This window comes from Cervus canadensis, chromosome 13 (genome assembly GCF_019320065.1).
Source record: "Cervus canadensis isolate Bull #8, Minnesota chromosome 13, ASM1932006v1, whole genome shotgun sequence".
Lineage (NCBI taxonomy): Eukaryota > Metazoa > Chordata > Mammalia > Artiodactyla > Cervidae > Cervus > Cervus canadensis.
Window position 1 is genome coordinate 11,448,825 of NC_057398.1, and position 26,713 is coordinate 11,475,537.

General features: G+C 39.3%; 1 protein-coding gene across 1 annotated transcript in view; it reads left to right on the forward strand.

The window, feature by feature from the left end:
- CENPF (centromere protein F) overlaps positions 1-26,713 on the forward strand; it is a 61,772-nt gene that overhangs the window by 14,411 nt on the left and 20,648 nt on the right. The window contains exons 7-13 of the mRNA XM_043485245.1: positions 217-419; positions 7,313-7,438; positions 8,560-8,688; positions 10,563-10,685; positions 16,174-16,309; positions 18,194-21,597; positions 22,837-26,124. Coding sequence (XP_043341180.1) covers positions 217-419; positions 7,313-7,438; positions 8,560-8,688; positions 10,563-10,685; positions 16,174-16,309; positions 18,194-21,597; positions 22,837-26,124 — 7,409 coding nt within the window. The remainder of the gene's footprint in view (positions 1-216; positions 420-7,312; positions 7,439-8,559; positions 8,689-10,562; positions 10,686-16,173; positions 16,310-18,193; positions 21,598-22,836; positions 26,125-26,713) is intronic.

Here is a 26,713-nt window from a genome sequence, read left to right on the forward strand (position 1 = left end):
GCTTTTTATAGGATTTTTGAATAAAAATAACAATAAAGACTAAATATTGAAATTAAATCCAATTAAAATAGTTTCTTTGTTTAATGTGAATTGATTTATATTTGACTCACCAAAGATTTCAGAGTGTAGTAGCAGTGATACATTCTGAGTTTAGTTGTAAATTTGTTTGTGAGAAATACATGTTAATTGAAGTGTGGGTTTTGTTTGTGATTTAAGAACTAAGGAGCAAGATTACTGAGTTTGAACTACGTCTGCAAGGACAGGAAAAAGAAATGAGAGGCCAAGTGAATAAACTTCAAGAACTCCAACTCCAACTGGAGAAAGCAAAAGTGGAATTAAATGAAAAAGAGAAAGTTTTGAACAAAAGCCGGGATGAACTGGTGAGAACAACTTCACAATATGACCAGGCATCAACCAAGGTACTCAACTTTTCACGAGTTATTGAAAAATCTGCATTTTTTTCATACAATTATTTGGAAAGAGTATGCTTAGACTTGTCAAATAAATATTAGTAATGAACCTTATTAATGTATGCTAGGCAGTATTGATTGCAGTTGAACAGTAAGTTCTTTTAGAATTTGATACATCTGGGTCAAACCTGGACTGCACAGTTTTTAGCTGAGGGACTTCACAAGTCGCTGATGTCTTTGACACCTCAGAGGGTGGTGAAGAGTAAACGTGCATACAGCATCTGACAGGTGCCTGATACGCAGAAGAGGCACGTAAAGTCACGGAGCTTTGAAAGAGGTTTAGGACATGTGACAGAGTTGAATTGATCTACTCATGGAAACCAGTATATACCCTTCTGCCATTTAACCTTTTTTCAGGTTTTTTATTTTGTATTGGAGTCTAGCTGATAGCAGTGTTGTGATGGTTTTAGGTGGACAGCAAAGGGACTCAGCATACATATACACACATCCATTCTCCCCAGACTCCGCTCCCCCCCAGGCTGCCACATGTCATTGAGTTGAGTTCCCTGGGCCGTACGTTACGTCCTTGTTGGTTATCCATGTTCAGTGTAGCAGTGTGTACATGTCCATCGAAACTTCCTAACTATCCCTTCACCCATCCTTCCCCCCAGCAACTATTAGTTTATTCTCTAAATCTGTGAATCTGTTTCTGGATTCAATTTGAGTCATTTACTGACTCATTTGACAAATACTTATTGACAGTCTGCTGTATGTCAGGTACTGTTCTAGACCCGAGGTGCGGCGGTAGCAGTGAGTAAATAGACACAAAGCGCTGCCCTTGTGGAGCTTCATCCTAATGGGGGTGTAACGTCGATGTACCAGGCACATCGATAGTGCGCTATATGGAGACAAGTGTAGAGAAAAATGAATTGATTTTATATATTCCTGAATTTTATTTACTAATAATTTGTTAAGGATTCTTGTGTCTATATTTATGAGGGATGTTGGTCAGCTGTTTTCTCTTTTTGTACTGTCTTTGTCTGGTATTTGTATCAGAGGTAGTTCTAGCTTCATAAAATAAATTGGGAAGTGTTCCCTCCTCTTCTGATTTTTTGGGAGATATTGTGTAGAATTGATGTTATTTCTTCTTTATAACATTTGGTAGAATTCTCTGTGAAACTATCTGGGCCTGAAGATTTCTTTTTGGGAGTTTTAAAATTACAAATTCAATAGTGACAACCATTAAAATTATTTATTTCACATTGGATGAGGTGGGTTAGTTTGTGATTTTAGAGTAACTTTCATCTAAATTGTCAAATTTATGTATGTGGGGTTCATAGTTATTTCCTTATTCTTTTGATGACTATAGATCAGGCTTATTTCCTGTTCATTTCTGATATTTGTGTCTTTTGTTTTTCTCTTTGTCAATATTGCTAGGAGTTTTGTCAGCTTTATGGCTCTTCTATTGATCTTACCAAAAGAGTCAGCTCTTTAATTCATTGATTTTCTCTATTATTTCCTGTTTTCAGTTTCAGTGATTTTTTTTTGCTTTTGTTTTCTCCCCTCGGTTATTTTCTTCTGCTTGCTTTGAGTTTATTTTGCTCTTCTTTTTCTAGGTTGTTGAGGTGGGGCACTTAGTTTAGTGACTGGAGACTTCTCTTCTTTTCTAACGCAGACGTTTAATGCTGTGAATTTCCCTTCCCATACTACTTTAACTGTGCCCTTCAAACTTGGATACGTCTCATGGATTATTCAGAAATTTAGTTTCCAAGTATTTGGAGATTTTTCTTTTTGTTATTGATTTATTGTTTGACTCCATTGCTGTCAGAGAACATATTATATGATTTCAGTTCTTTTAGATTTCTTGGGGTTTGTTTTATCGTCTAGGATATGGTCTGTCTTAGTATATATTTCACAGGCACTTGGGGAAAAAATGTATATTCTGTTGTTGAGAGCAATATTCTAAAAGTGTCATTAGCTCCTGTTGATTAATGTTCTTTGTTGAATTTCTCTTTATCTTTTCTGATTTCCTGTCTAATTGCTTCTAGCAATTGTTGAGGGAAGGGTATTGCAGTCTCCCATAATTGTCTATTTCTCCTTTCAGTTTTATAAATTTTTGCTTCACTTATCTTGCAGTTCTGTAGTTTGGTCCATACACATTTAGGATTGTTATGTCTTCTTTTGGATTGACCTTTATCATGTAATATCCCTTAGTGTCTCTGATAATTTTTTTTTTCCCCATTCTGAAGTCTACTTTATCTGGTAGTAATATAACCTCTCCAGCTTTCCTTTGGTTAAAGTGTCATGATGTATTTCTTTCTGTCTTTTTACTTTCAGCCTATCTATACTGTTAAGTTAAAAAATATGACCTTACTATGAATTAAAAAAACAGCCTAATGTTAGTTTTGTGTAGACAGCACATAGTTGGGTCACATTTTTTAATCTCTTTTAGAAACACTATCTCTCTATTAATTAGTGTTTTAAGACCATTTATAGTCAATGTAATTATTGATATATCATGACTTAAGTTTTACATCTTATTTTTTATTTCTTTCATTTCTCATTTGGCTGTTTTCATTTTTTCTGCCTTCCCATAGGTTTACTTGAACACTTTTTAGAATTTCATTTTGAATTATCAATAGTTTGAGTATATTTCTTTGTAGGGCTTTTATGATTGTTCTAGCAATGGCAACCCACTCCAGTACTCTTGCCTGGAAAATCCCACGGACGGAGGACACTGGTAGGCTGCAGTCTATGGGGTCGCGAAGAGTCGGACACGACTGAGTGACTTCACTTTCCACTTTCATGCATTGGAGAAGGAAATGGCAACCCACTCCAGTGTTCTTGCCTGGAGAATCCCAGGGACGGCGGAGCCTGGTGGGCTGCCGTCTCTGGGGTCGCACAGAATCAGACACGACTGAAGCGACTTAGCAGCAGCAGCAGATAATGTATGTATACATACAATTTATCAGTTTATTGGTGTTGTCATTCTATCAACTCTAATAAATTATTGAAAGTTTACTTCTCTTTTTGTCCTTTTACCATCCCCTATTTATAGTATAATTTTCTTGAGCATTTTTTATATATACATTTAGAACCACATCAGGTAGTGTTACACTTTTTGCTTTATTTGTGAAACATAATTTAGAAAACTGAAGAAGAAAAGGAAAACCTATTGTATATACATTTATTGTATATAGAAATATTCTTATTTTTCTTCCAAATTTCCTTCTTTCTTCATTTCCTTTCTTTTAAAAGAACATCCTTTAACCATTCTTTTAGTGTAGTAACAAATCCTCTAAATTTTCTTTTGTCTGGGAATGTCTTTATTCTTGGAAGATATTTCAGCAGGGTATAGGATTCTGGGTTAACAGTTTTTCTTTCAGTACTATTATGCTTTTCCTCGGGTCCCAAAGTTTCTTGTTAATCTTCCTTCTTTCTTTTCAGAACTTTCTTATGTTTGTTTTAATAAAATATGTGGGTTTTGGATTGTTGTTGAAATGTTCATCTTTTCCATCTTCCTGGAGTTGGTAGTCCTGGTTCATTTTTAGAATTTCCTCTAGTGCAGTGGTTTCCACAGAAAAATTCTCAACAACTATGGATTAGATATATGATGAAACATGATCTCCCTTGATCTGTATATTTACTCTCTTTGTGCAGTATGGGTTTGTAATTTGATTTTCTAAGTTAGACTTGGATTCAAGCCCTGGTTCTATTGCATCCCAATTGTGTTACTTTGGAGCTGTTTAATTAACTTCTGAGCTTCAGTTGCCTAATCAATAAAATGATGTTAGTAATAATGCCTTTCTCATAGGATTGCTATAAAGTTTGTGATGATTTTTCTCAAGGCTTTAGCATAGTGCCTGGCATATGATGAACTTATAATAGTCGTTATTGTTATATCAAGTTCCTAGTCAATGTAGTTCATTTTCATTTTAATTTCTGCCAACTCAGGCTTCTTTTGTATGAGCATTATACTTTCCTTTCATATGTTGAGGGCTTCCCTGGTGACTCAGATAGTAAAGAATCTGCCTGCAGTGCAGGAAATCCAAGTTCAATCCCTGGATCTGGAAGATCTCCCGGAGAAGGGAATGCCTACCCACTCCAGAATTCTTACCTGGAGAATTCCATGGACAGACGAGCCTGGCGGTCTACAGTCTATGGGGTCGCAAAGATACTGAGCATCTGACTTTTACATATTGCTTTGTTGGTTTTGGTGTGACAGGATCACCAGATCCTTCTCTCTAGCATATATCATGAGGTCACTTACCAGATCATGAATTAAAATTTTTGAATAGGACAGTGCTGAGAACATAGCTTTTGCTCTCTTTCTATTAGAGACTTCCCTCCAGGTTCTTAAGACTCATTTATTCAGTGCTTTCTGGATTCCATTTTTTTCTCATAAACTATAAACCCACCTAAATGAAAATTCAGTCTACTTTTGTCCATCTTATCTCTAAAGATAGTATGACCTTGTCCAATATGTTGCTGAAATCAAATTATTCTTTGCTTATGCTATTCCCTGATCTACCTTTAGAATTACGTATTAAATAAAATGGAGCTAATTTAGCCAAAGTCAACCACGTGCTTCAGTAAATATATGCTATTTCTAGTATGCTTCTTTTCCAAGTATTTACACACCATGTGGGATGCAAGGTTTGAACTCATGTAGAAACAGAGTGTTGGGGCTGGGCAGCAAATTTGGGCTTTATATTTTATGGCTAAAAACTCAGGCCCAGACCCTGAGTCTCTAGGGTCTCTATATACGTACTGTTATATACTCTCTATATACATACTGTTAAAGGACTAGAGCCCTGAACCCTTATTTAGAGTATTATGGAGCATTCATGATACCTAGTGGCCAGGTACTTGTATTGTATATGGATGGTGCATCATAAATACCAACATTTAAAAAAATCTAAATATAAATTACTCCCAAAGGCTTTTTTTTAAAACCAACTCTTTGTACAATAATAAGAAAGGATCATTGATTCTGAGATCTTGTGGGTTGCAGTTTGAGGGAGTGCCAGCAGAGGGTGCCAAGGATTCATTCATTGATTCTGCCGTGCATGGGTTTTTCCCCACCCTGAGAATTGTCAACATTTTAGACCATCATTTAGGCAGTGATTTTTGTCTTAGTTGCTTACTGCTGTATCCCCAGTGCCTAGCATGGAGCTTGACATATTTGCTGAGTTCATATTTATTATTGTTAGAAATAATTTTCTTTCATACTCTTTCTTATGATAGTGAAGTCGCTCAGTCGTGTCCGACTCTTTGTGACCCCGTGGACTGTAGCCCACCAGGCTCCTCTGTCCATGGGGGTCTCCAGGCAAGAATGCTGGAGTGGGTTGCCACTTCCTAAAATTCAAGAACAATAAGGATAATGACAGAGGTATCTTAATGTTCAAAGCAGTGAATTAGTTCGAATTACTGGCTCAATATTTTACTTTTTAAATTCAGAATCTTGAAAGTTCTGATATTTGCAAGATCAGACCAGCTTTATCTTTTCATCTATGGTTAGTTAATCATTGGTGTCAGGTCTTATGAGAAATTTTACATAGTGTTTTCTTTTCCTCTTTGTTAAATTTCTAATAGTTCTAAATGGGTCTATAATGAGTCTCAGAAATATATTAGTGGAGAGATTTGCCACACTGGGGTACATTTCTTTTGGACCAGGAATTCTCCCCCAGCAATGTGAGTTGTTCTTGTTCTTTCCTGGGAATTTAGAGTTGTTTTGTAGGGCAGGTCTAGGATTTGAACACCACAGGGAAGAATTAGAGGAATGAGTTTTAACACTTTGAAGATTTAATTTTAAAGAGCATCCTAAATTTCAATGTAGTTCATGTTTTGAAAATTATTTTAAAGATAACTAGCTATCTATAAAAAAAATGAAATAATGCCGTTTGCAGCAACATGGACGGACCTAGAGATTAGAAGTAAGTCAAAGGCAAATATCACATATCATTTATATATGGAATCTAAGAAAATCATACAAATGAATCTATTTACAAAACAGAAAGATCACAGACATAGGAAACAAATATATGGTTACTAAAGGGGAAAGTGGGGAGAGGGGTAAATTGGGGATTTGGGTTTAACAGATACACACTACTATATATAAAATGGATAAATAATACAGCACAGGGAACTATATTCAATATCTTATAGTAATCTATAATGGAAAAGAATCTGAAAAAGAATATGTGTGTGAGTGCATGTGTGTGTAGTTGAATCACTTTGCTCTATGGCTGAAATTTAACACAACACTGTAAATCAACTATAGTTCAATTTAAAAAAAAGATAACTGGCTATGTAAAAAGGCAAATGAGTATTCTTTGTGTTGCCTTTGGCAGCTTGGTTAAAAACTCATTGTGATACTCTCTGGAGTGCTGTGAACTTCTAAACATTTAACATAGTGGGAGCATTGTGGAAAGATGCATATTAATATTTAAAATTTCTCACAAAATCTGTTATGCTTGAAACAGACTACGTATGAGGATAATAGATACCCTCTGGTTATTTTGCCGCCTCTAATTCACACAGGTAGACATCACCATGTTTTAACCTCTCATTTCTGTACGACAAAATGTTAGGTGGCTGACTACTCAGACACACTGATTACTTTTATGGCACAACTTATGAAGAGTTTAGTTAAATAGCCTAATGCAGGTTTACAGCCTTGCTGATATTTCCCAAATATAAATTTACGTGTGCTGAAATAGTTGTAGTAGTTTTGGTATTTGGCTAATTGTTTCAGCCCCAACTTTGTATGATATAAAAAAGTCAAAATACAATGTTAAACTTGAGCCAGATCGTGGGACTAATTTTTCTAAAGTTCAGAATGTTTGCTTCTTTCCAAGAATAATTTTTGTTTTGTATTGAACGTCTTAATTTGTTGTTAGTGTACTGCTTTGGAACAAAAACTGAAAAAATTGACTGAAGATTTGAGTTGTCAGCGTCAAAATGCAGAAAGTGCCAGATGTTCTCTGGAACAGAAAATCAAGGAAAAAGAAAAAGAATTCCAAGAGGTAAGGTAAACGGATTCATGAGGAGTTTGTCCAGAAGACTCTTGTGGTCATTTCCTAGTTTGATCATTTGAAAAGAAGAGTGTCTGTCATCATTTGGGATGTTCCACTAGAGGGGAAATGCTGTGTGTGGAAAAGGTTACTATACTTTCCTTCATACTTTTCCATCTTTCACTTTTTGATTGGAGAAGGGCTTTAGAATTTTTTTTAATCTGTTTTCTGATTTGTTTGAAATTTGATACCAAGTAGAAAAGGATCGTATTTCTTATTTCAAACACTCTGTGTTGTAAGGGAAATTATATTACATTCTACAGCTGTTTGGTTTTTTGTTTTTTGGTTTTCTTTTTTTCACTTTTTTACAAGTTTTATTTGTTTTTTAAATTTTTGGCCATACCCTGTGGTATGTGGAATATTCTCCAACCAGTGATTGAATCTACACCTAATCCACATTGGAAGGTGGAGTCTTAACCACTGGTCTGCAGGGGAAGTCCTTCCAGCTGCTTTTAAAGTTTGTGAGTTGGCAAATACATTAAAAAGGTGATTAATGTCTAGGGGGAAGAAGTTGGCAGACAAGTTAGGGCTGAAGATGCACTTGAATAAATCTTGGTATCAGTTTCAGGTGAGTTAGCCTGGAAGTAGGTCTGTAGTCTTTCAGTGAGAGTTACTGGAATTGTTAATCTGGGGTCCCTGTGTGGTTATCAAAGGTAATTGGTGGCATCTGCTTACTCTTATTCTCAATGGTCAGTGGTGTATGGTGTTTGATGTTTTAAGCCCCATTTTTGAGTCTGTTGATTTCTCAGTGGGGTTGTGATCGGTTGGCTCTCAGCTCTACCCTTTTGTCCCTGGGTACCTCAGAACAGAGGTGATTCATTTAAGATGGGGATGAGGTGCCAGCGGGCCAGTTTCCACGTGTTCTCCTGGTGGAGTGCTTCGTCCTCCGCTCAGAGACCGGGATCTGATGCCCGGGACCGGTGCTAAGGCTGCCTGTGTTGGTCATCAAGTAGATGCCGACTGGCTCCATGCTCTCCTGTTCTTTCAGAAGAGCAGTGCCTGGAGGATGTCTGGGTCTCGCCCTGGGCTCTCCCTTGTTAACGAGTTGGATGCATTTGTCTTTCACTTTTTAGGAGCTCTCCCGTCAGCAGCGTTCCTTCCAGACCCTGGACCAGGAGTGCACTCAGATGAAAGCCAAGCTCACCCAGGAGCTACAGCAAGCTAAGAACACACACAACATCCTGCAGGCTGAACTGGATAAAGTAGGGTGCTAACTTACCTCTCCCTCCTCTGTAACCTCCTCTCCCACGTTTTATTTTTTTATATTTTTTCCCCCGCGTTTTAAAATAATGGGTCATTTCTGTACCACAGTAGAAATAGGATTCCTTTAAAGGAAAAAAACTTTCTTCACTTTCTTTAGTTATTAAAGTGGAGAGCAAACTGAATCTCTCTGGGTCTAGGTGTTCTCATTTAGAGAAAGGGGACGCGGAGTGGGGATCTCAGATCTGAGGGTCTGTGGGCGTCTCTGATATTCCGGTGGTTCTTGGTCATGCCACCACACGGGAGCTCTCCTAAGTGAGTATGCCCCCAGTCAAAGTGCTGAAAATTATAATTTACTCTTTTAACACCCACTGCACAAATGATTTCATCCAGATTTATGGCTTTCTGAATCTTCCATGTGATGATGACACCCATGTTTAAATCTCCAGCCTGGGTGTCTGGTCTGAATTTCAGACTTGGGGTGTGCATCCGATATTCCCACTAACGTGTCTAACAGGCATTTCACACTTAACTTGCTGTCACTGGAACTCCAGCTTTTTGCAGACTTGTTCTTTGCTTTGTCTTCCTTGTCCCAGTAAAGAGCAATTCCATTCTTCACATTGCTTCGGTCAAAACCTTCCCGTCGTCTTCAACTCCTCTTTCCTCTCATATGTCAAAGTAATCCCTTAAAACTCTGCTGACTGTGCCTTTATTTATTCACACACACACACACACTTGAGTGTATTTGTGTATATCTACGCATATGTGTATTTGCATGCACTTGTATATATGTGCTCTAATATACATTATCTCTCACCTGGGTTTCTGTACTAGCAGAATCCTCCTGTGCCAGGATAAATTTTTATGAATTATTTACTGGCTGTCCTCCAAGATTAAAAAAACAATAAACATTTACAGATGTATAATTGTTTTTTTTTTCTTGCTTGTTTTAATTTTTGTTAAAAAAGGAAAACTGTCTGAGCTTTGTCCTTGTCAGATGTTTTGTAGTTTATTTATTTTCCCTACTGATGGGTATTGAGGTTTGTATAGTACCATTGGTAGTATCACTGGGCAGGTAAACGTGTGGGGCTGATGTTTCTGTAGGACAGTTTCCTGCATGTGACATTGATGGCCTCTAGGGCATATATCTTCTCACGTGTGACAGGGTGCTTCCAAGCTGCCCTCAGGAAAGTTGTAGCAGTTTACCTGACACCAGGTATGAGGCCTCTTACCTTCATCCTGCTAGTAGCGGACAGTCCTGATTTTAAAAATTTTGCCAAAGAGTGAAAAATGTTATTATTGTTTTAATTCACACTTTCTTGATTACCACTGAGGTTATTTCTTTCAGAGGGTGACTTGCCATTTATATCTTTTGTATAAAATTTCTGTTTCTGTCTTTTGCTCATTTTTAAATGGGCTTGCTTTTTTGTACATTGAATCATAGATATGCTTTATGTGTTGTATTTTGGGAATATCATTTTTATTCTGTTGTATTTATTGCAAATGTGTACTCTCAGTTTGTTTTCCCATCTTTTGCTGTTGTTGTTTCTCATTTTTTTTTTTAAACAAATTTTAGTTGTTTATTACTATTTAGTTGTTTTATTTCTTGTGGTTAACTTCTTTCTTTCGTGGTTTCCTCCCCAAGCCCAGCCTTATTCATCAACATATGCTATTGCCAAGTGATGTCATGGGTTAACATGATGGTATTTTAAGTTCTGCTTCTAGGACCATGTTAAGCTATAACATATATGGTATGTCTCAACCAAAATAGATTGCTTCAGTTCTTATATTCCATGACCTTCTTATTATTTAAGAGTGAATAGCTACTTGAAAAGTAAAAACAAAAACGAAGCTTTGCCTTGTTTTCTCCTTGCAGGTCACGTCCGTAAAGCAACAGCTAGAAAAAAAATTGGAAGAGTTTAAGCAAAATTTCAGCAGAACCGAACAGGCCTTACAGTCAAGTCAGACCAAGGAAAGCGAGCTGAGGAGAAACAGTGAGGTGAGGAGCAGAGACCATTTATTCGCTTCTGTGCATGAGGAAGTGCCAGGGTTAGAGAATTTCTGCACCATTTTCCAGCAGTGTTTTTCTTTTCTTTTTTATTTGCCGGAAGTATTACAAAGTGTTTTGTATATAGTCTATGACATAGAACGTAAGTGGTTTTTTCACTTTCTATTCTGATGTAACTTAATAATATGCATCTACCAATTATAGGAAAACATGACTTGTAGTAAGACCATTTGGTACTACTGTTTATTATTTTAAGATATATTTAAACCACCTGTGAGGTGGAAGGATGGAAGAAAGCAAGGGATTTTCTTTTCTTCTCTTTTTTTTCGTTTTAATTTTAAAATGTATTTAATTTTTGCTGCACTGGGTCTTCACTGCACAGGCTTTCTCTAGTTATGGTGGCTTTTCCTGTTATGGAGCAGGGGCTCTAGGGCACTCGGCCTCAGTGGTTGCAGCACACAGGCTCACACAGTTGCCTCATGGCATGTGGGATATTTCTGGACTAGGGATCGAACCGGTGTCCCCTGCAGTGCAGGCAGACTCTTAACCACTGGACCACCAAGGAAGTCCCGCAAGGGATTTTCTAAGTGAAAAGTAACAAAGTTGGTGATAGAAGGTATGATTTAAGTCCTCTTTCCAAGGGTTGGCTTTTGAATCAAGTATCAAAAACCTTGTGCAAAGTGATAGACTTAAATAAAATTTTTTTGAAAGAGAAAGGGTTTCTAGATTTAACATTGTTACAAAAGCATCAAGCAATAAAAATTGTATTACTCTGGCTTCAGCAATCACACACACACCTTCATGTTAAACATGTGCAGGCATGGGTGATGGTGTCTTCGTAGAGTCATGGTCATGATACACAATGGTGGATGAGGTTTCCCAGTGACGAGGATACAAGGATTAGCTTGATATTGCTTCTACTAATAGATTTTATCTGTACTTACTTTAATTTGGTTCTCTCTGAATTTCTTTAGTTGCTTGGAGTTTATTTTAAAGGACTTAATTAAAATCCACCTAGGGATAGTTAATAGGCTGAAACAATTTGAATAGAGCCATAAGACAGCATCATAATTTTATGAAGAAGCATAACAGAACAGTAGACGTCTCTTCTCCATCAAATATCACAGGGAAGACTATTTTTCACTAGTTTTTAAAATATTTTTATAAAATATTAAATATTAAATCTTTTACGTATCTAAAATTACTTGTTAGATTGTATAGATTTTTTTCTTTTTAAGTTCTCTGTAAGGAACAGTGATTTATCCAGGTGAGACAAGTCTAAATGTATTTATCCTCTCAGCTTCAAAAAGTGTATTGGTTCTAGAATCAGAACATCTGTCAGTGGCAAAGAAGGGGTTGTTAAAGCAGCTATAGCCTCAGAGGGGTAATATTGCTGGAGAGAGGCGGCCATAGCCCCAGCCGCCTGAGTGGAGGAAAGCTGCATATCAGATGATGGTTTCATCAGCAAACGTTTTTAAATGGAAGCGTTTGTTTCAGCAAAACAAATGTTTGCCTTTTGGCCAGTGGGGACCAACCAACAGATGCTTCTGCTAACATTTCCACAGGCAGACTGGCACCGAGCTCTTCCCTCTCTGAGCTTCCCTTTCAGCCAGGAACTCTCCTGCGACTCCACTGGCTGCCTGGTGGAAACATTTTGTAAAAGCGATTGTCTGGTTAAATGGGTCCAAACACTTTTCAAACGGTTTGCCTGGCCAAACGCTTTGCATAGTGAGCTGGACATTTCTTGCAGGTGTTTCTGAAGACTCATGCATCCCTGCAGGGTCTGGTTTGTCAGCCGAGGAGCTGTCCACCATGAACTCGAGCTGTGCTGAGTTCAATGCCAGTCATGTTGTGCTCAATATTTCATAAATTTCTGTGTCCAATGAGGGCAGTCATGGAGGTGTCTAGCACGGGGCCAGGGAATTCATTTAGAAATAGTCTTCAATGCATGTTTGTGTGTATGTGTCTTCTTTTGAGAATAATATCAAAAATTCAAAGGGCTTAGCTGGCTCTCACATTTTGAATTGGGATTGGAATCAGAAAAACAATCTACCCAGTTAGACGGGTGGTATAACTTTGTGGTAAAATGGTGGCTTTAGATGCCCTGAGATCTGAACCTGCTGTGTGGCCTCGGGACCATGACTTACCCTTTGAGTCTGACTTGCCTTATCTTCATATGAGGACTAATAAAACCCTTCCCTTTTCAGAAGGGTTTAAATTAAGTATTGTATGCCAAGTGCTTAGACCTGTGCCTAATCCATAAGGGCCCTTTGGTCTTGATAACTGTTAGAACTTTTTGGTGTGACCACTGTTTGCTGTCACTCATAGGCACAGAAAGTGATGAGCAAAGGACACGGCATTTGAGATTTTTCACATTTAAAATTATAGCCTATTCTAGTCTATCACTCTGGGTGTCTTTCTGTATCTAATTATAAGTAAGTGCAAGCAAGTTTAGTGCGCTTATAGGTTTTGGATGCTGAAATTGTGTGACAGTTGTACTGAAATGTTCCTTGTCCATGTTTAGCAAACTAATATGCCGCTCACAATGAGAAATTATCAGTAGTGGAAACGTGATTTAATGGCCCAATCAAGGGTAAAGTTAACATTTAGTATCAAAGTGAATGGAGGGTTTAGCTAGGCTGCTCATCCAACATCTAGTGCCAGCCCCATAGTGCTGGGGTTAGACGATCATAAACCATCATTTGACAGCCAAGATGAGGGAACACTTGCTTGGGGACCTTCCTGCGCGTGGGGACCTGTATGACACGGGGTCCTCTAAGGGACCTGGTCTGGCAGGCAAGAATGATGAGGTGGAAGGGGAGAAACACATCCTTTGCATCCATCCCTGGTTCACCATATAGACTTCACGCCAGCAGGGGACGTATTAAGCTTCATTCATGGGTGCGATCATGAGATGCCACACAGTAACTGAAATGTGTTTTGTCTGGCCCTAGGAAATGACACTTCCCTTGCTGCTTCTAAAACCAGAGTTGCTCTGGGTGGAATTGCTTGCTAAGCTCTAATGCTGGCTTGTGGTTTTAGGGATTTTTGCTGTGTGTTTCCAGGCCAGTACCCAATTTTTCGAATCATGTTTGGTGGCGAGAGATGCCTGGGAGACTGTATCCTTGTATGCTTAACTCATTGTTGGTAATGAGCTACCCAATCAAGTCTTAAGTGGCTGTAAGCTGTGCAGAAAACTAATTGCTGATGGATGGCAGCCTACAGCTTCATTTTCAGATATTCATTTTCTAAATTCTGGCCTTTTAAAATTCTTGGGTTGGCTATAGCCATAGCATGATAAGCCTGCAGGGTCCTGGGGTTGGCTGAATGTTTCTTCATTTGAAACAAATATTTACGGAGCTAATGCCAGAATAAAGGCATGTTAATCTTTCCACTGGGCTTAGTGTTCACTTAAATGTCTCCAGTTATGGACATGATGGATAGACGAACAGACACATAAACATCAGTTGTCCCCCTCCCTCCTGGGGTCCCTCCTTCCTCTTCTTTTCACCTTCCCTCCTCCTGCTGGGATGCACCCAGCTTTGCATGTAGTCTTGTCAGTTTTCTTGTTACACCTCTAGATGTAGATGCCCTTTGATTCAATGATTTTTTTAGAGCAAAAAATACAAGTTGCAAAATGCAACTTAGATGGTTACATTCTAGTTACTCTCCTATGTTGAGCTTATTTAGCTGATCTGAACATTGAACACACAGAATCTAGCTGCTGTTGAATTTTAGGAAGAAACACTACTACTGATGCCCCATTGCCTGCCTTAGAGTGAGTAAAGGTATTTTTCCTTTCACATCTGTGATCTCATTTGAGTGGTGATTATTCTGAGTCTGAAGAGCAAACAAGCGATTACACATTCTCTAGCTGAATGATGCTCGTTTAAGTCAATCACATCCTTGCACCTTAGTGATCATTCATCCTGTGCAGAATTTCATAATGACTGGTATGAACGTCAGTCTTGACATGAGTCGGTGTGGGCCTTTAGTTCTGGTGGATCTCTTAATTTGATGGAGTCTTACTCAGTTGAGCGCATGGAAAGGAGGGAGGATCAAGACAAAGGAGACAGAAATACAATGACAACGGGCTCTTAAATTTTGATGATGAAATGAACATATATACACGAACACAGCAGCCGCCAGCAAGTTTTCAAGTACTTTGTACCAGCCAGACTCTCCCTCTTCTTGAATTTGGCTTTGCTACATCAGTACCCATCTGCTGGTAGTAACCAGACTGATAATTGAAGGCAGGCTTCCAGCACCACGTTGCCAGGGCCATCTGTTTTCTAACGGTGCAGTAGGGTTTTGGAGGATGGGTCTTAACTGTTTCTTTAAGAATTCAAAAATTTCCTTTACTTCTCAGAGGAATATTTTTTTAAGTGTGTTTGTGTGCTTTTAAAGTTAGGCTTATGAGTTTCCCCTCCCCACACCACTCCAAGGATGGGGTTGCTTAGTTCCGTCAGTTTGTAATGATACATGCCAATTCCCAGTGATCCAGAAGGTGCCGTATAATATAGGTTGAAATAATTAACAACTGTAATATCATTGAAGGTTGAACAGCAGATTGAGGAATATGGATAGAGGAGTTATAATATTGATTATGCAAGTCACATGGTTAACAAGAAGCGTTTTTATTTGGCAGACAAATATTGCTTTGTTTTAAGACTAAGAAAAATAGATCTCCCTAGAAAATAGAATGAGGCTGTGTGTGTGTCTCTGCTATTCTATGGCACATCAATGCACGGCTCTTCATTTAGTCAGGTACCCACCAAAGGACCTGTCTTCACTGGGAAGCCTTAGATTCCTCCACCGAGAACTGATCCTTCCATGCTCCAGCCATCTCATTTCTCATAGCACACTTCACCTCTCTTAAGCATATAACACATCCTGCCATGTATTAAGTGATAGCCCCCTCAGGCAGGTACCTGTCCTGAGGGCAGAGACTCTGTCTTAATTTGTAACTGCACCTTTCATAATGCCCATTCCAAAATCTTGTACATTGCAGATTTTAATAAACATTTCTTAAAGGTAATTTTACTCATAAAGACATTCCCATAGAACAGTGAAACTTAAGATGGTTTTACAACAAAACATCAAAAATCGTCACAAGAATTTTTTTGGTTCGTTAGCACCTCGGAACTTAGCAAAGATATTTTTGATTATTTAGGCGTGATGGAAACTTGGAGCGATTGTGCCTCTAGGGAGCTTGTAAAAAGGGTTTTTCTTATGAGCAAATGCTTCAAAAAGTAAACTTCTTGAAGGAAAAAGATTATCATCAATTCTTAGGTTTCGTGCTTCTGACTTCTATTTATGATATCATTTTATTGAAATAAAACTATCTAACTTCATTGCTTGAAGGGCAAGTGAGATGCACACATGGTCCCATGAGACAGAAGTCCCACCGAGGCAGAAGGGCTGAGTTGTTTGAGCATCTGCCAGGACAGTAAGATAACTAACTAAACCTGTCTTGTAGGAAATGAAGAGGGAAAACAGCTTCCTCAAGAGTCAGTCTGAGCAGAGGGCCCGAGAAGTCTGCCACCTGGAGGAAGAACTGAAGAAGGCCAAGCAGTGTTTGAGTCAGAGCCAGAATTTTGCAGAAGAAATGAAGGGTGAGTGGCATTTTAGAGTTCTTTCTCTAGGCTAATGTTCCCTCGAGGGAGGGTGGATGTCATTAGAAACTTCTTTGAATTTTTCCATATCTTCTCCCAGAGAGATTTCAGCAGCTGATGTGGAAAAAAAGTTTTTGCTTTTCCACTTTTTAGTTTCCAGAATGATAGTTGGACTTTTTTTTTATTGGAACACACTGAGTCCCCAAATGCCTGGTTTTCAGTACTTTGAAACCAGAAGGGTAAATATTTTCCACACAAAAGTAAATTGTTGGTGCTGTCTCTCCCCAGCGTGCTATTTTGTGTCTCAAGTGGGTTTGCTAGTTATATCCAGACGGCTCATCTTCTCACCCATTACCATTTCCCTTATAATGGAAAATTCTATATTAAATGCATGTTTTCCCAGCCCTTAGTGACCATTGTTTTTGGATGGCTTACTTGACTGAATGATTTTATTTCTTTACTTTCTATATAGCCACAGGATGATGCTATGTACACCAGATTATTCCACTGTTTGTTTCACATTTATTTGTATGTGGAATGTGTCTTTATTTAGATTTATTTTCTCCCCTGGGGTGTTTGCACGTCTTGGATTTCTTTTAACCTGAGCACTTCTGACTCTTTTCTTTTTTAAATTCTAATATCCCCATACAGCTTTCAATTTTCCACGGCAGGAGGTAGAAATATCAATCTTCAGATTTTTTGAAAGAAAACTATAGGAAAAGAAAGAGTTAGGGATTTTTTTCAGCGTTGCTTGGGGCTCTCACAAGCAAATAGCCTCTATGGCGCTGTCCGCAGCAGCCATCCACTCTCAGTAGGTAGACGGAGATGAGCGGGCTAAAAAGAGGAATTGCTGCCCAGCTGGTATAACACCTGAGTTTATAATACATGCTACCTTTCTCATCGACTACTGAGATTCTTAACTTTTATTGTTTCTCGGTGTTCTTGGGAAGGCTTCCCATTGTTGAATGAAAGCAATGTGATTATTCTCAACTGGGAGAGGCCTGTGGGCAGAGGGGAGTTTTTAAGCAGAGAACAGGCAGTGATGGAGTCTCTGACAGCTTCCTGATGGTTCTCATCTTCACAGGCACCACCCTGACTGAGGGGCAGGGGTGTGGGGCCATTGCTCCTCACTGATATTCCTGTGTATGCCTCGAGGGTTGCTGATATATAGAACCATATATACTTTGGAAAAAAAAATATATTTTTTAATCTAAGTATAGTTGGTTTACAAAGTTGTGTTAGTTTTGGTTGTACAGCAGAGTGATTCAGTTATACATACATACACATATATATACACACATAGCTGTTTTTAAGTTATTGTCCTTTATAGGTTATTACAGAATACTTCAATATAATTCCCTGTAGCAACACATACTCTGTCCTTAAGCCTGATCCTATGCATTTTTGACTAAAATGGCGAAGAAGTGACTCACCTTTCTGAGATATCGGGGATATTGCACAGTGATGTGGGATGTTTCCATCCTGGTGCTGCTCCTCTCGAACTTTTCTCTCCTTGAATAGCTATTTCCAGAGGGCAAAAATATGCATATACATAAGCGTATACAAGGTAAAAGAATAAAAGAAAGTTTCAAGTGCTTAGGAGAATAACCCCTTGGTGTTTTATACAATAGCACTTTGTTATGCTGCTTATAAAGAAGATAAACACATGTATTACCATCCTGAAAAGGACCATTTTCTCATTATATGAGCTTAGATAATTGTCAGGTGGTTTACTTTCAAGGAGGTATGCAAGCAGTAATGCCAGTTTTTACATGACTTAAGCTGTTTTTGTTTTTGTTTTTTTTTAGAGTTTAGAATTCTTGTAGAATAAATATTTATTAAAGCCGTGACAACTTAAAAATATATTTTTTCCTGTTTTAATAGCTAAGAATACCTCTCAGGAAACCATGTTAAGAGATCTTCAAGAAAAGATAAATCAGCAAGAGAATTCCTTGACTTTAGAGAAACTGAAGCTTGCCTTGGCTGACCTGGAAAAGCAGCGAGATTGTTCTCAAGACCTTTTGAAGAAAAGGGAACATCACATTGAACAACTGAACGAAAAGTTAAGCAAAACAGAAAGAGAATCCGAAGCATTGTTGAACGCTTTGGAATTAAAGAAGAAAGAATATGAAGAACTGAAAGAAGAGAAAACTCTGTTTTCTCGCTGGAAAAGTGAAAACGAACAACTTTTAAATCAGATGGAATCAGAAAAGGAGAGCTTGCAGAGTAAAGTTAATCACTTGGAAACTTGTCTTAAGACACAACAGATAAAAAGTCATGAATATAATGAGAGGGTAAGAACCCTGGAGATGGAAAGAGAAAATCTAAACGTGGAGATCAGGAACCTTCAAAATGTGATCGACAGCAAGACCGCGGAGGCAGAGACGCAGAAACGAGCTTATGGAGAACTGCAACAGAAAGCTGAGTTCTCAGATCAGAAACATGAGAAGGAGATAGAAAATATGTGTTTGAAAATCTCTCACCTCACTGGGCAAGTGGAAGACCTAGAACATAAGCTTCAGTTACTGTCAAGTGAAATCATGGACAAAGACCAGCGTTACCAAGACTTGCATGCTGAATCTGAGAGCCTCAGGGATCTGCTAAAATCTAGAGATTCCTCTGTGGTGATAAGTGAGCCTCATCAGAGAAGTTGTTTGGCTTTTGAACAGCAGTCTGCACTGAACAGTTCCTTCACAAATATAATTGGAGAGCAAGAAAGTGTGCCTTCAGAAAGGAGCGGATGCCGTGTAGCCACAGACCAAAGTCCTAAAAGTTCATCCGTGTTGCAAAATAGAGTCGTTTCTCTCGAATTTTCCTTAGAGTCGCAAAAGCAGATGAACTCAGATCTGCAGAAGCAGTGTGAAGAGTTGGTGCAGATCAAAGGAGAAATTGAAGAAAACCTCATGAAAGCAGAACAGATGCATCAAAGTTTTGTGGCTGAAACAAGTCAACGCATTAGTAAGTTACAAGAAGACACTTCTGTTCATCAGAATGTTGTTGCTGAAACTTTAGCTGCCCTGGAGAGCAAGGAAAGAGAGTTGCAACTTTTGAATGAAAAATTAGAAAAGGAGCAGGCAGAGATTGGAGAGTTAAAAAAGAACAACCATTTACTGCAGGAATCTCTAAAGGAGCTACAGTTCTTGTCTGAATCCCTGAGCTTGGAGAAAAAGGAACTGAATTCCATTATTTCTCTAAATAAAAAGGACATTGAAGGGTTGACCCAAGAGAATGGGACTCTCAAGGAAATTAATGCCACCTTAACTCAAGAGAAGATGAACTTGCTCCAAAAAACCGAGAGTGTTTCAAACTGTATAGATGAAAGAGACAAAAGCATTTCAGAGTTAACTAATCAGTACAAACAAGAAAGACTTACTTTACTACAAAGATGTGAAGAAACAGGAAATGCATTTCAGGATCTTAGTGAAAAATATAAAGCGGTTCAGGAAAAGAACTCTAAATTAGAATGCTTGCTGAGTGAGTGCACAGGTGTTTGTGAAGACAGAAAATATGAATTAGGACAGCTAAAGGAAACATTTGCAAGAGAACACCAAGCATTTGTATCGCAGTTAGCATTAGCTGAAGAAAGAAACCAGAATTTAATTCTGGAGTTGGAGACAGTGCAGCAAGCCCTGCAGTCTGAGATTACAGATATCCAAAACAGTTCCAAGAGGGAGGCCGATGGTTTAAAGCAAGAAATCATGAGTTTAAAGGAAGAACAAAATAAGATGCAACAGGAAGTTAATGCCTTATTACAAGAGAATGAGCACCTGATGGAATTAATGAAGACGAAACATGAGTATCAATGTCTAGAATTGGAACCAATTCAGGACTCTGAGAAAGAAGGAGAGAGGGAGATAAATACATGTCACGTTCAACTTCCGATGGATCTTGATGTAAAAGATACTTCTCTAGACACTTATAATGCACAGCTGGCGCAAGTAGAAACTAAAGTCAGAAACATGGGATTAAAACTTCAGCAAAGTGAAAAGGAAGAGTGTCTCCAGCACGAATTACAGACTAGAGAATTAGAAACTGAAGATTTGCAACAAGATGCTCGGTCACAAGATATCAGTGGCCTTGGAGACTCTGAAATAGATCCAGAAGAAAAGTATATTTCAGTGCTTCATGAGTTGTCGACAAGTCAGCAGGACAATGCCCACCTGCAGTGCTCTCTACAGACAGCCATGAACAAGCTGAATGAGTTAGAGAAAATGTGTGAAGCCCTGCAGGTTGAAAAGTCTGAACTCATATGTGAGCTGAATGACTCAAGATCAGAATGTATCACAGCAACTAGTAAAATGGCAGAAGAGGTAGGGAAACTAGTAAATGAAGTTAAAACATTAAATGACGAAAATGGACTTCTCCAAGGCGAGTTAGTGGAAGAAACGCCAGAAGGTGAATTTGGTGAACAAGATGAGCAGACGTCTACCAACTTAAATCCTTTGGATGACAATAATTTCTATGAGCATTTGACCTTGTCAAACAAAGAGGTTCAAATGCACTTTGCTGAATTACAGGAGAAATTTTCATCTTTACAGAGTGAACACAAAATTTTACATGATCAGCACTGTCTGATGAGCTCTAAGATGTCAGAGCTGCAGTCCTACGTTGACACATTAAAGGCTGAAAATTCCGTCCTGTCCATGGGTCTGAGAAGCTCTCAAGGCGACTTGGTGAAGGAGGTGGTGCCAGGACGCGGGGAGGAGCATTTACTGTCCTTGTCCTTCTCTTGTGTGACTGACAGCCCTGCTTACGCGGGTTTGGGAGAGTCCTCTTTCTACAAAGATCTTCTAGAGCACACAACAGAAACGTCCCTCTTGAATAATTTAGAAGGGACTGTTTCGGCAAACCAGTCCACTGTGGAGGAAGTCTCTTGCAGTAGTCTGGAGGAGGAGAAGGAGGAAAATCTGACCGAGAAGGAAATCCCCTCTGCCCCCCTGAGGAGCCCGCGAGAACCTGAGACCCTCTGTCAGACGTACCTCCAGTCCCTCAAGCAGCTGGAAGAGAAAATTCAAAGTCAAGGGATTACGAAAAACAAGGAAATCCAAGAGCTCAAGGAGTTACTGAGTTCTTCGAGGGAGGAGCTCGCCTACCTCAGGAAGCAGTGTTTGTCGGAAAATGAACGGTGGCAGCAGAAGCTGACCGACGTGACAGCCGAGATGGAGTCCAAGCTGGCGGCTGAGAAGGAACACACCGGGCGTCTGACACTTGAGCTCGAGGTGGCGCGGCTCCAGCTGCAGGGTCTGGACTTGAGCTCCCGGTCTCTGCTTGGCGCCGACATAGAAGATGTAAGTACACGGGACTGACATGCTCTTTCTCTAATCGCGTGCCTAAGGCACGCAGTGTTTGTTGAGATTGACATTAAATCCAAATTAAAATATTTTTAGGGTTTAAGGAAATAAGAGAAAAATATACCACAGTTTTGAAAAAATAAGCCAGAACTTGGGGCGTAGTTTCTATCCTGATTATCTTTAAACACTCTTATATTGGACATTACTACAGAGGTTTTTTAAAGTCTCCTAGAGAAAATCATGTTATAGAGTCACAGACTATCTTCTTGAGGATGTCTATGTTTTCACTTTGTGAGTTAATAAAGCATATTGAATCTCAAACTGAACCTTAGGAATGGTAAGGTGATTGGTATTTTTACCTCTCTTACCCTTTTCAGACTGTTTTTAATGTTACAGAGTTATAGTCATGAAACTAAATATTGGTGTTTTTTATGTAATTCTGAATACTTTTCTAATACTTTGCTTGGGTACAAATCTATGATTTGATATCAATTATTCTAAGAGACACTTTTTTCTTAATTGAATAAAAAGTTGTTTAGTTACTTACACCTTTGTCTTTTCTAGTCTACCAGCTAAACTACTAATGGTGTACAGTCAGTGAGTCTCACTTAATTCCCTCCCTGTACCTCTGTAAGGTGGTAGAAGGCAGGTGGAGAGGTGATAGCAATTGTGGTCAAAGTAGCAGATCCCCACTTTACAGATAAGAGAAGGGTAGGTTCAAACATGTGATTTATCCAAGAATATAAAGTGATATAATATAAGCCGCTTATATTAAGTGATTAAGTCCTTGACCTGGGGATTTGGTCATGAAGCCTTACTGCCTTCTCTTATCGAAGAGTGTCGTAAATGCTGAAGATGGAAGCTGACCGTTTTATTTGGAACTTGTTAGCCTCTTATTTGATAATCCCAAAGAAAATTTCAAATTTGGCTACTTAGAATATTCCTAACAAAAAAATTTTGAAATATAACTACATCACAATTTAGATGATCACATAATTGAGCTGAAGGGTTTGTCTTCTTGATAAATACCCAGGACCCTGCACATGGAGAGCACTTGCTGAGTGTTTGTTTACTTGTGTTGACTGTTTAGATGGAGAGAGGTGAATCTGGTAGGCAGTATGCCATTTGAAGAGATGTGTTTAGCAGAGACAAGTATCTAGTTTCCAAAAAATAATAAGCCTATTCTGATTCTTCTTGAAAAGTAAGATGCATTCTTATTATATTTTGCACCTACAGGCTGTTGTGGGTGGAAACGATAGCTGTGACATAAGAGAATCAGAAGAATATACTTCAGGAACTGAAGAGAGGCCCCCAAGGCATGAGATTCATCAGATTTATGAAAAAGATGTTCAGCAGGATCTCAGTCTAGAGATGCAGAGAATAACAAAGACTGGTGCAACCAAACTTACAGAAGAATGGTCCAGAGAGCAGTCCTCAGAAACCAGTCATGAGACCCCAGTGGAAGATCCAGCCCAGGGCTGTTCAGAATGCATTTCTGAACTGTCCCTTTCTGGGCCTAATGCTTCGGTGCCTAGGGATTTTCTGGAGAATCAGGTAACCATTCAGAGTCTCGAGCTGAAGGTAAAAGAGACATCAGATGAGAATTTGAGATTACTTCATGGCATAGAGGAACGTGACCAAAAAGTTGAAAATTTGCTAAATGAAATCAAAGAGTTAGACTCAAAATTCCATTTACTGGAAGTACAACTAACTACCAAGAGTGAAGCATGTGTGGCATTGGAAAAAATAGTTGAGGACCTTAAGAAAGAAAAGTTAGATTTAAATGAAAAATTGGAATCCTTTTCTGGTCATAACCAGAGAGAAGAAAGTTCAGGAGGTCTCACTTCTAACTTAGAAGTGGGTACAAGCAAATTGCCGCATGAAGGTATTGAAGATGATGCAGCCAAGGTGACTGACAACTGGAGAGAGAAATGTCTCCAGGTGGAAAATGAGCTACAGAGGATTCAATTTGAGAAGGATAGCATGGAGCATCATGCTCTCTCTGTGGAAGCCAGCTTAGAGGTAGTTCAAACAGAGAAACTATATTTAGAAAAAGACAATGAAAATAAACAAAAAGTTATAACCTGTCTTGAGGAAGGACTCTCAGTGGTCACAAGTGAGAGAGACCAGCTTCGTGGAGAGTTAAATACTTTGTCAAAAGAAAATCAAGAGCTAGATCAGATGTCTGAAAAGATGAAGGAGAAAATACGAGAGCTTGAATCTCATCAAAGTGAGTGTCTGCATCTCCAAGAGCAGCTTCAGAGTTTGGAAAAGGATTCACAGGCACTGTCTCTGGTAAGAAGTGAGCTGGAAAACCAAATTGAACAACTAAATAAAGAGAAAGACTCACTTGTATGGGAATCTGAAAGCCTGCAGACCAAACTGAGCGAGTCGGAGCATGAGAAGCTGACTGTCACCAAGGCCTTGGAGGCTGCACTGACGGAGAAAGGTGAGGTCGCCGTGAGGCTGAGCTCCACGCAGGAGGAAGTGCACCAGTTGAGAAAAGGCATCGAGAAGCTCAGGGTCCGCATTGAGGCTGATGAAAAGAAGCAGCTCCATGTCTCGGAGAAGCTGAAGGAAAGCGAGCGGAGGAATGACTCGCTTCAGGACAAGGTTGAGACCCTTGAAAGGGAGTTGCAGATGGCAGAAGAAAACCAAGAGCTGGTGATTCTTGATGCTGAGAATTGCAAAGCAGAGGTGGAGACCCTAAAAACACAAATAGAATTGATGACTGAACGCCTGAAAGATTTAGAATTAGACCTTGTCACAATACGGTCTGAAAAAGAAAATCTTTTGAAACAACTACAAGAAAAACAAGGTCAGGTGTCTGAATTCGATATGCTACTCTCTTCACTGAAAAACCTATTAGAAGAAAGGGAGCGAGAGAAGACACAGACGAAGGACGAGTCTAGCGCTGCCGTGGGGGTGCTGCAGACACTGCTGAGAGGGCTGAGGGGGGAAGTGGCGGCCTTACATGGTGACCAGGAGGTCCGGGAGCTCAAAGAACAGAGTCTGGACTCTCCTGCCCAGGAAGTACAACAGCTGAGAAATGACATTGGAAAGCTGAAAGTCTACTTGGACACTGATAAAAAGCAGCAGCTCCATATCTTAGAAAAACTGAAGGAAAGTGAGCATCAGGCAGATTTGCTTAAGGATACAGTTGAGAACCTTGAAAGAAAACTCGAGCTATCAGGAGAAAACCAAGAGCATGTGACTCTTGAGGCTGAGAAGTCCAAAACGGAAGTAGAGACCCTGAAAGCAAGAATGGAGGAGATGGACCGAAATCTGAGAGGTTTGGAATTAGATCTTGTCAATATAAGATCAGAAAAAGAGGATCTGACTAAAGAATTACAGAAAGAGCAGAGTCGAGTGTCTGAATTAGAAACATTAAATTCTTCATTTGAAAACCTATTGCGAGAAAAAGAGCAAGAAAAAGTACAGATGAAGGAAGAATCTAAAGCTGCAGTGGAGATGCTGCAAACACAATTGAAAGAGCTGAGTGAGGAAATAGCAACCTTGTGTGTTGACCAGGAGTCCTGGAAGGTTGAAGAACAGAGGCTGGACTCCCCCATTGAGGAGGTACAACAGCTGAGAAATAACATTGGAAAGCTGAAAGTCTGCCTCGATGCTGATAAAAAGCAGCAGCTCCATATCTTAGAAAAACTGAAGGAAAGTGAGCATCAGGCAGATTTCCTGAAGGATACAGTTGAGAACCTTGAAAGAAAACTCGAGCTATCAGGAGAAAACCAAGAGCACGTGGCTCTTGAGGCTGAGAGGTCCAAAGCAGAAGTAGAGACCCTGAAAGCAACAATGGAGGAGATGGACCAAAATCTGAGAGGTTTGGAATTAAACCTTGTCAATATAAGATCAGAAAAAGAGGATCTGACTAAAGAATTACAGAAAGAGCAGAGTCGAGTGTCTGAATTAGAAACATTAACTTCTTCATTTGAAAATCTGTTGCGAGAAAAAGAGCAAGAAAAAGTACAGATGAAGGAAGAATCTAAAGCTGCAGTGGAGATGCTGCAAACACAATTAGAAGAGCTAAATGAGAAAGTGGCAGCCTTGGGTGATGACCAAGAGACCTGGAAGGTCAAAGAACAGAGCCTGAGTAGTCAAGTAGACTCTCTTGAACTTGAGAAGGCTCAGTTGCTGCAGGGCCTTGATGATGCCAAAAGTAATTACATGATTTTGCAGTCTTCTGTGAAAGACCTCATTCAAGAAGTTGAAGATGGCAAACAGAAACTAGAGAAAAAGGATGAAGAAATCGGTATACTAAAAAGTCAGACTCAGGACCAAGAGCAGCTTGTCTCTAAACTGTCCCAGATGGAAGGAGAACAGCAACTTTGGAAGAAGCAAAAGGCAGACCTGGAAAATCTGATGGTGGAGTTGGAGCAGAAGATTCATGTGCTGCAATCCAAAAATGATGCTTTGCAGGACACCTTAGAAGCTCTGCAGAATTCTTCCAGGAATCTGGAGAAAGAGCTTGAATTGACAAAATTGGAAAATATGTCCTTTGTTGAAAAAGTAAGTGGCTTTATGTCTTTACATTCGAATCTGTTGTCAGGAGGAGGGGCAACCACTGTGTGAATTCTGTTTCCTTGTGGACAGTGTTTGCTGTATTGGCTCAAACTTTGTAAAAAGTTTGGGGGTCTTGAACTGGGGGGTATACTGACTTGGTTCCTACAGTGAGTGACTCTTAGCTTTGGCGCACACTTCCAGGGGGTACTTCTGTGGATTGGCCCAGTTTTCACGGTGACGCCTGGGCAGGGAAGCAGCTCTGGGCTGTGCCTGGTTCATTTCTTGCAGGACATCAGAACAGTAGCCCCCATCCCCATCCCCAGTTGAGTACCAGTGCTGTAGAGAGTGTAACATGTATTAGTCAGAATCAGTAGAATAGAACCCTCATGGCTCCCAGGGCATGTCCCCCCTAGGGATTTTGTGCTTTCAGCCCCCTCTTTTGTACCTTCTCTTTGGGCAGTCTCCTGTTTTGTTAGCTGATGATGAAAGGGAAGATCTGCCATCAAGAAGCTCAATTATTAAAGAAAAATTAAAAATTTTCCCTATACTTACTGATCTAGAAAAGTGATTCCTTCAAATTAAGTTTTTATTGAAC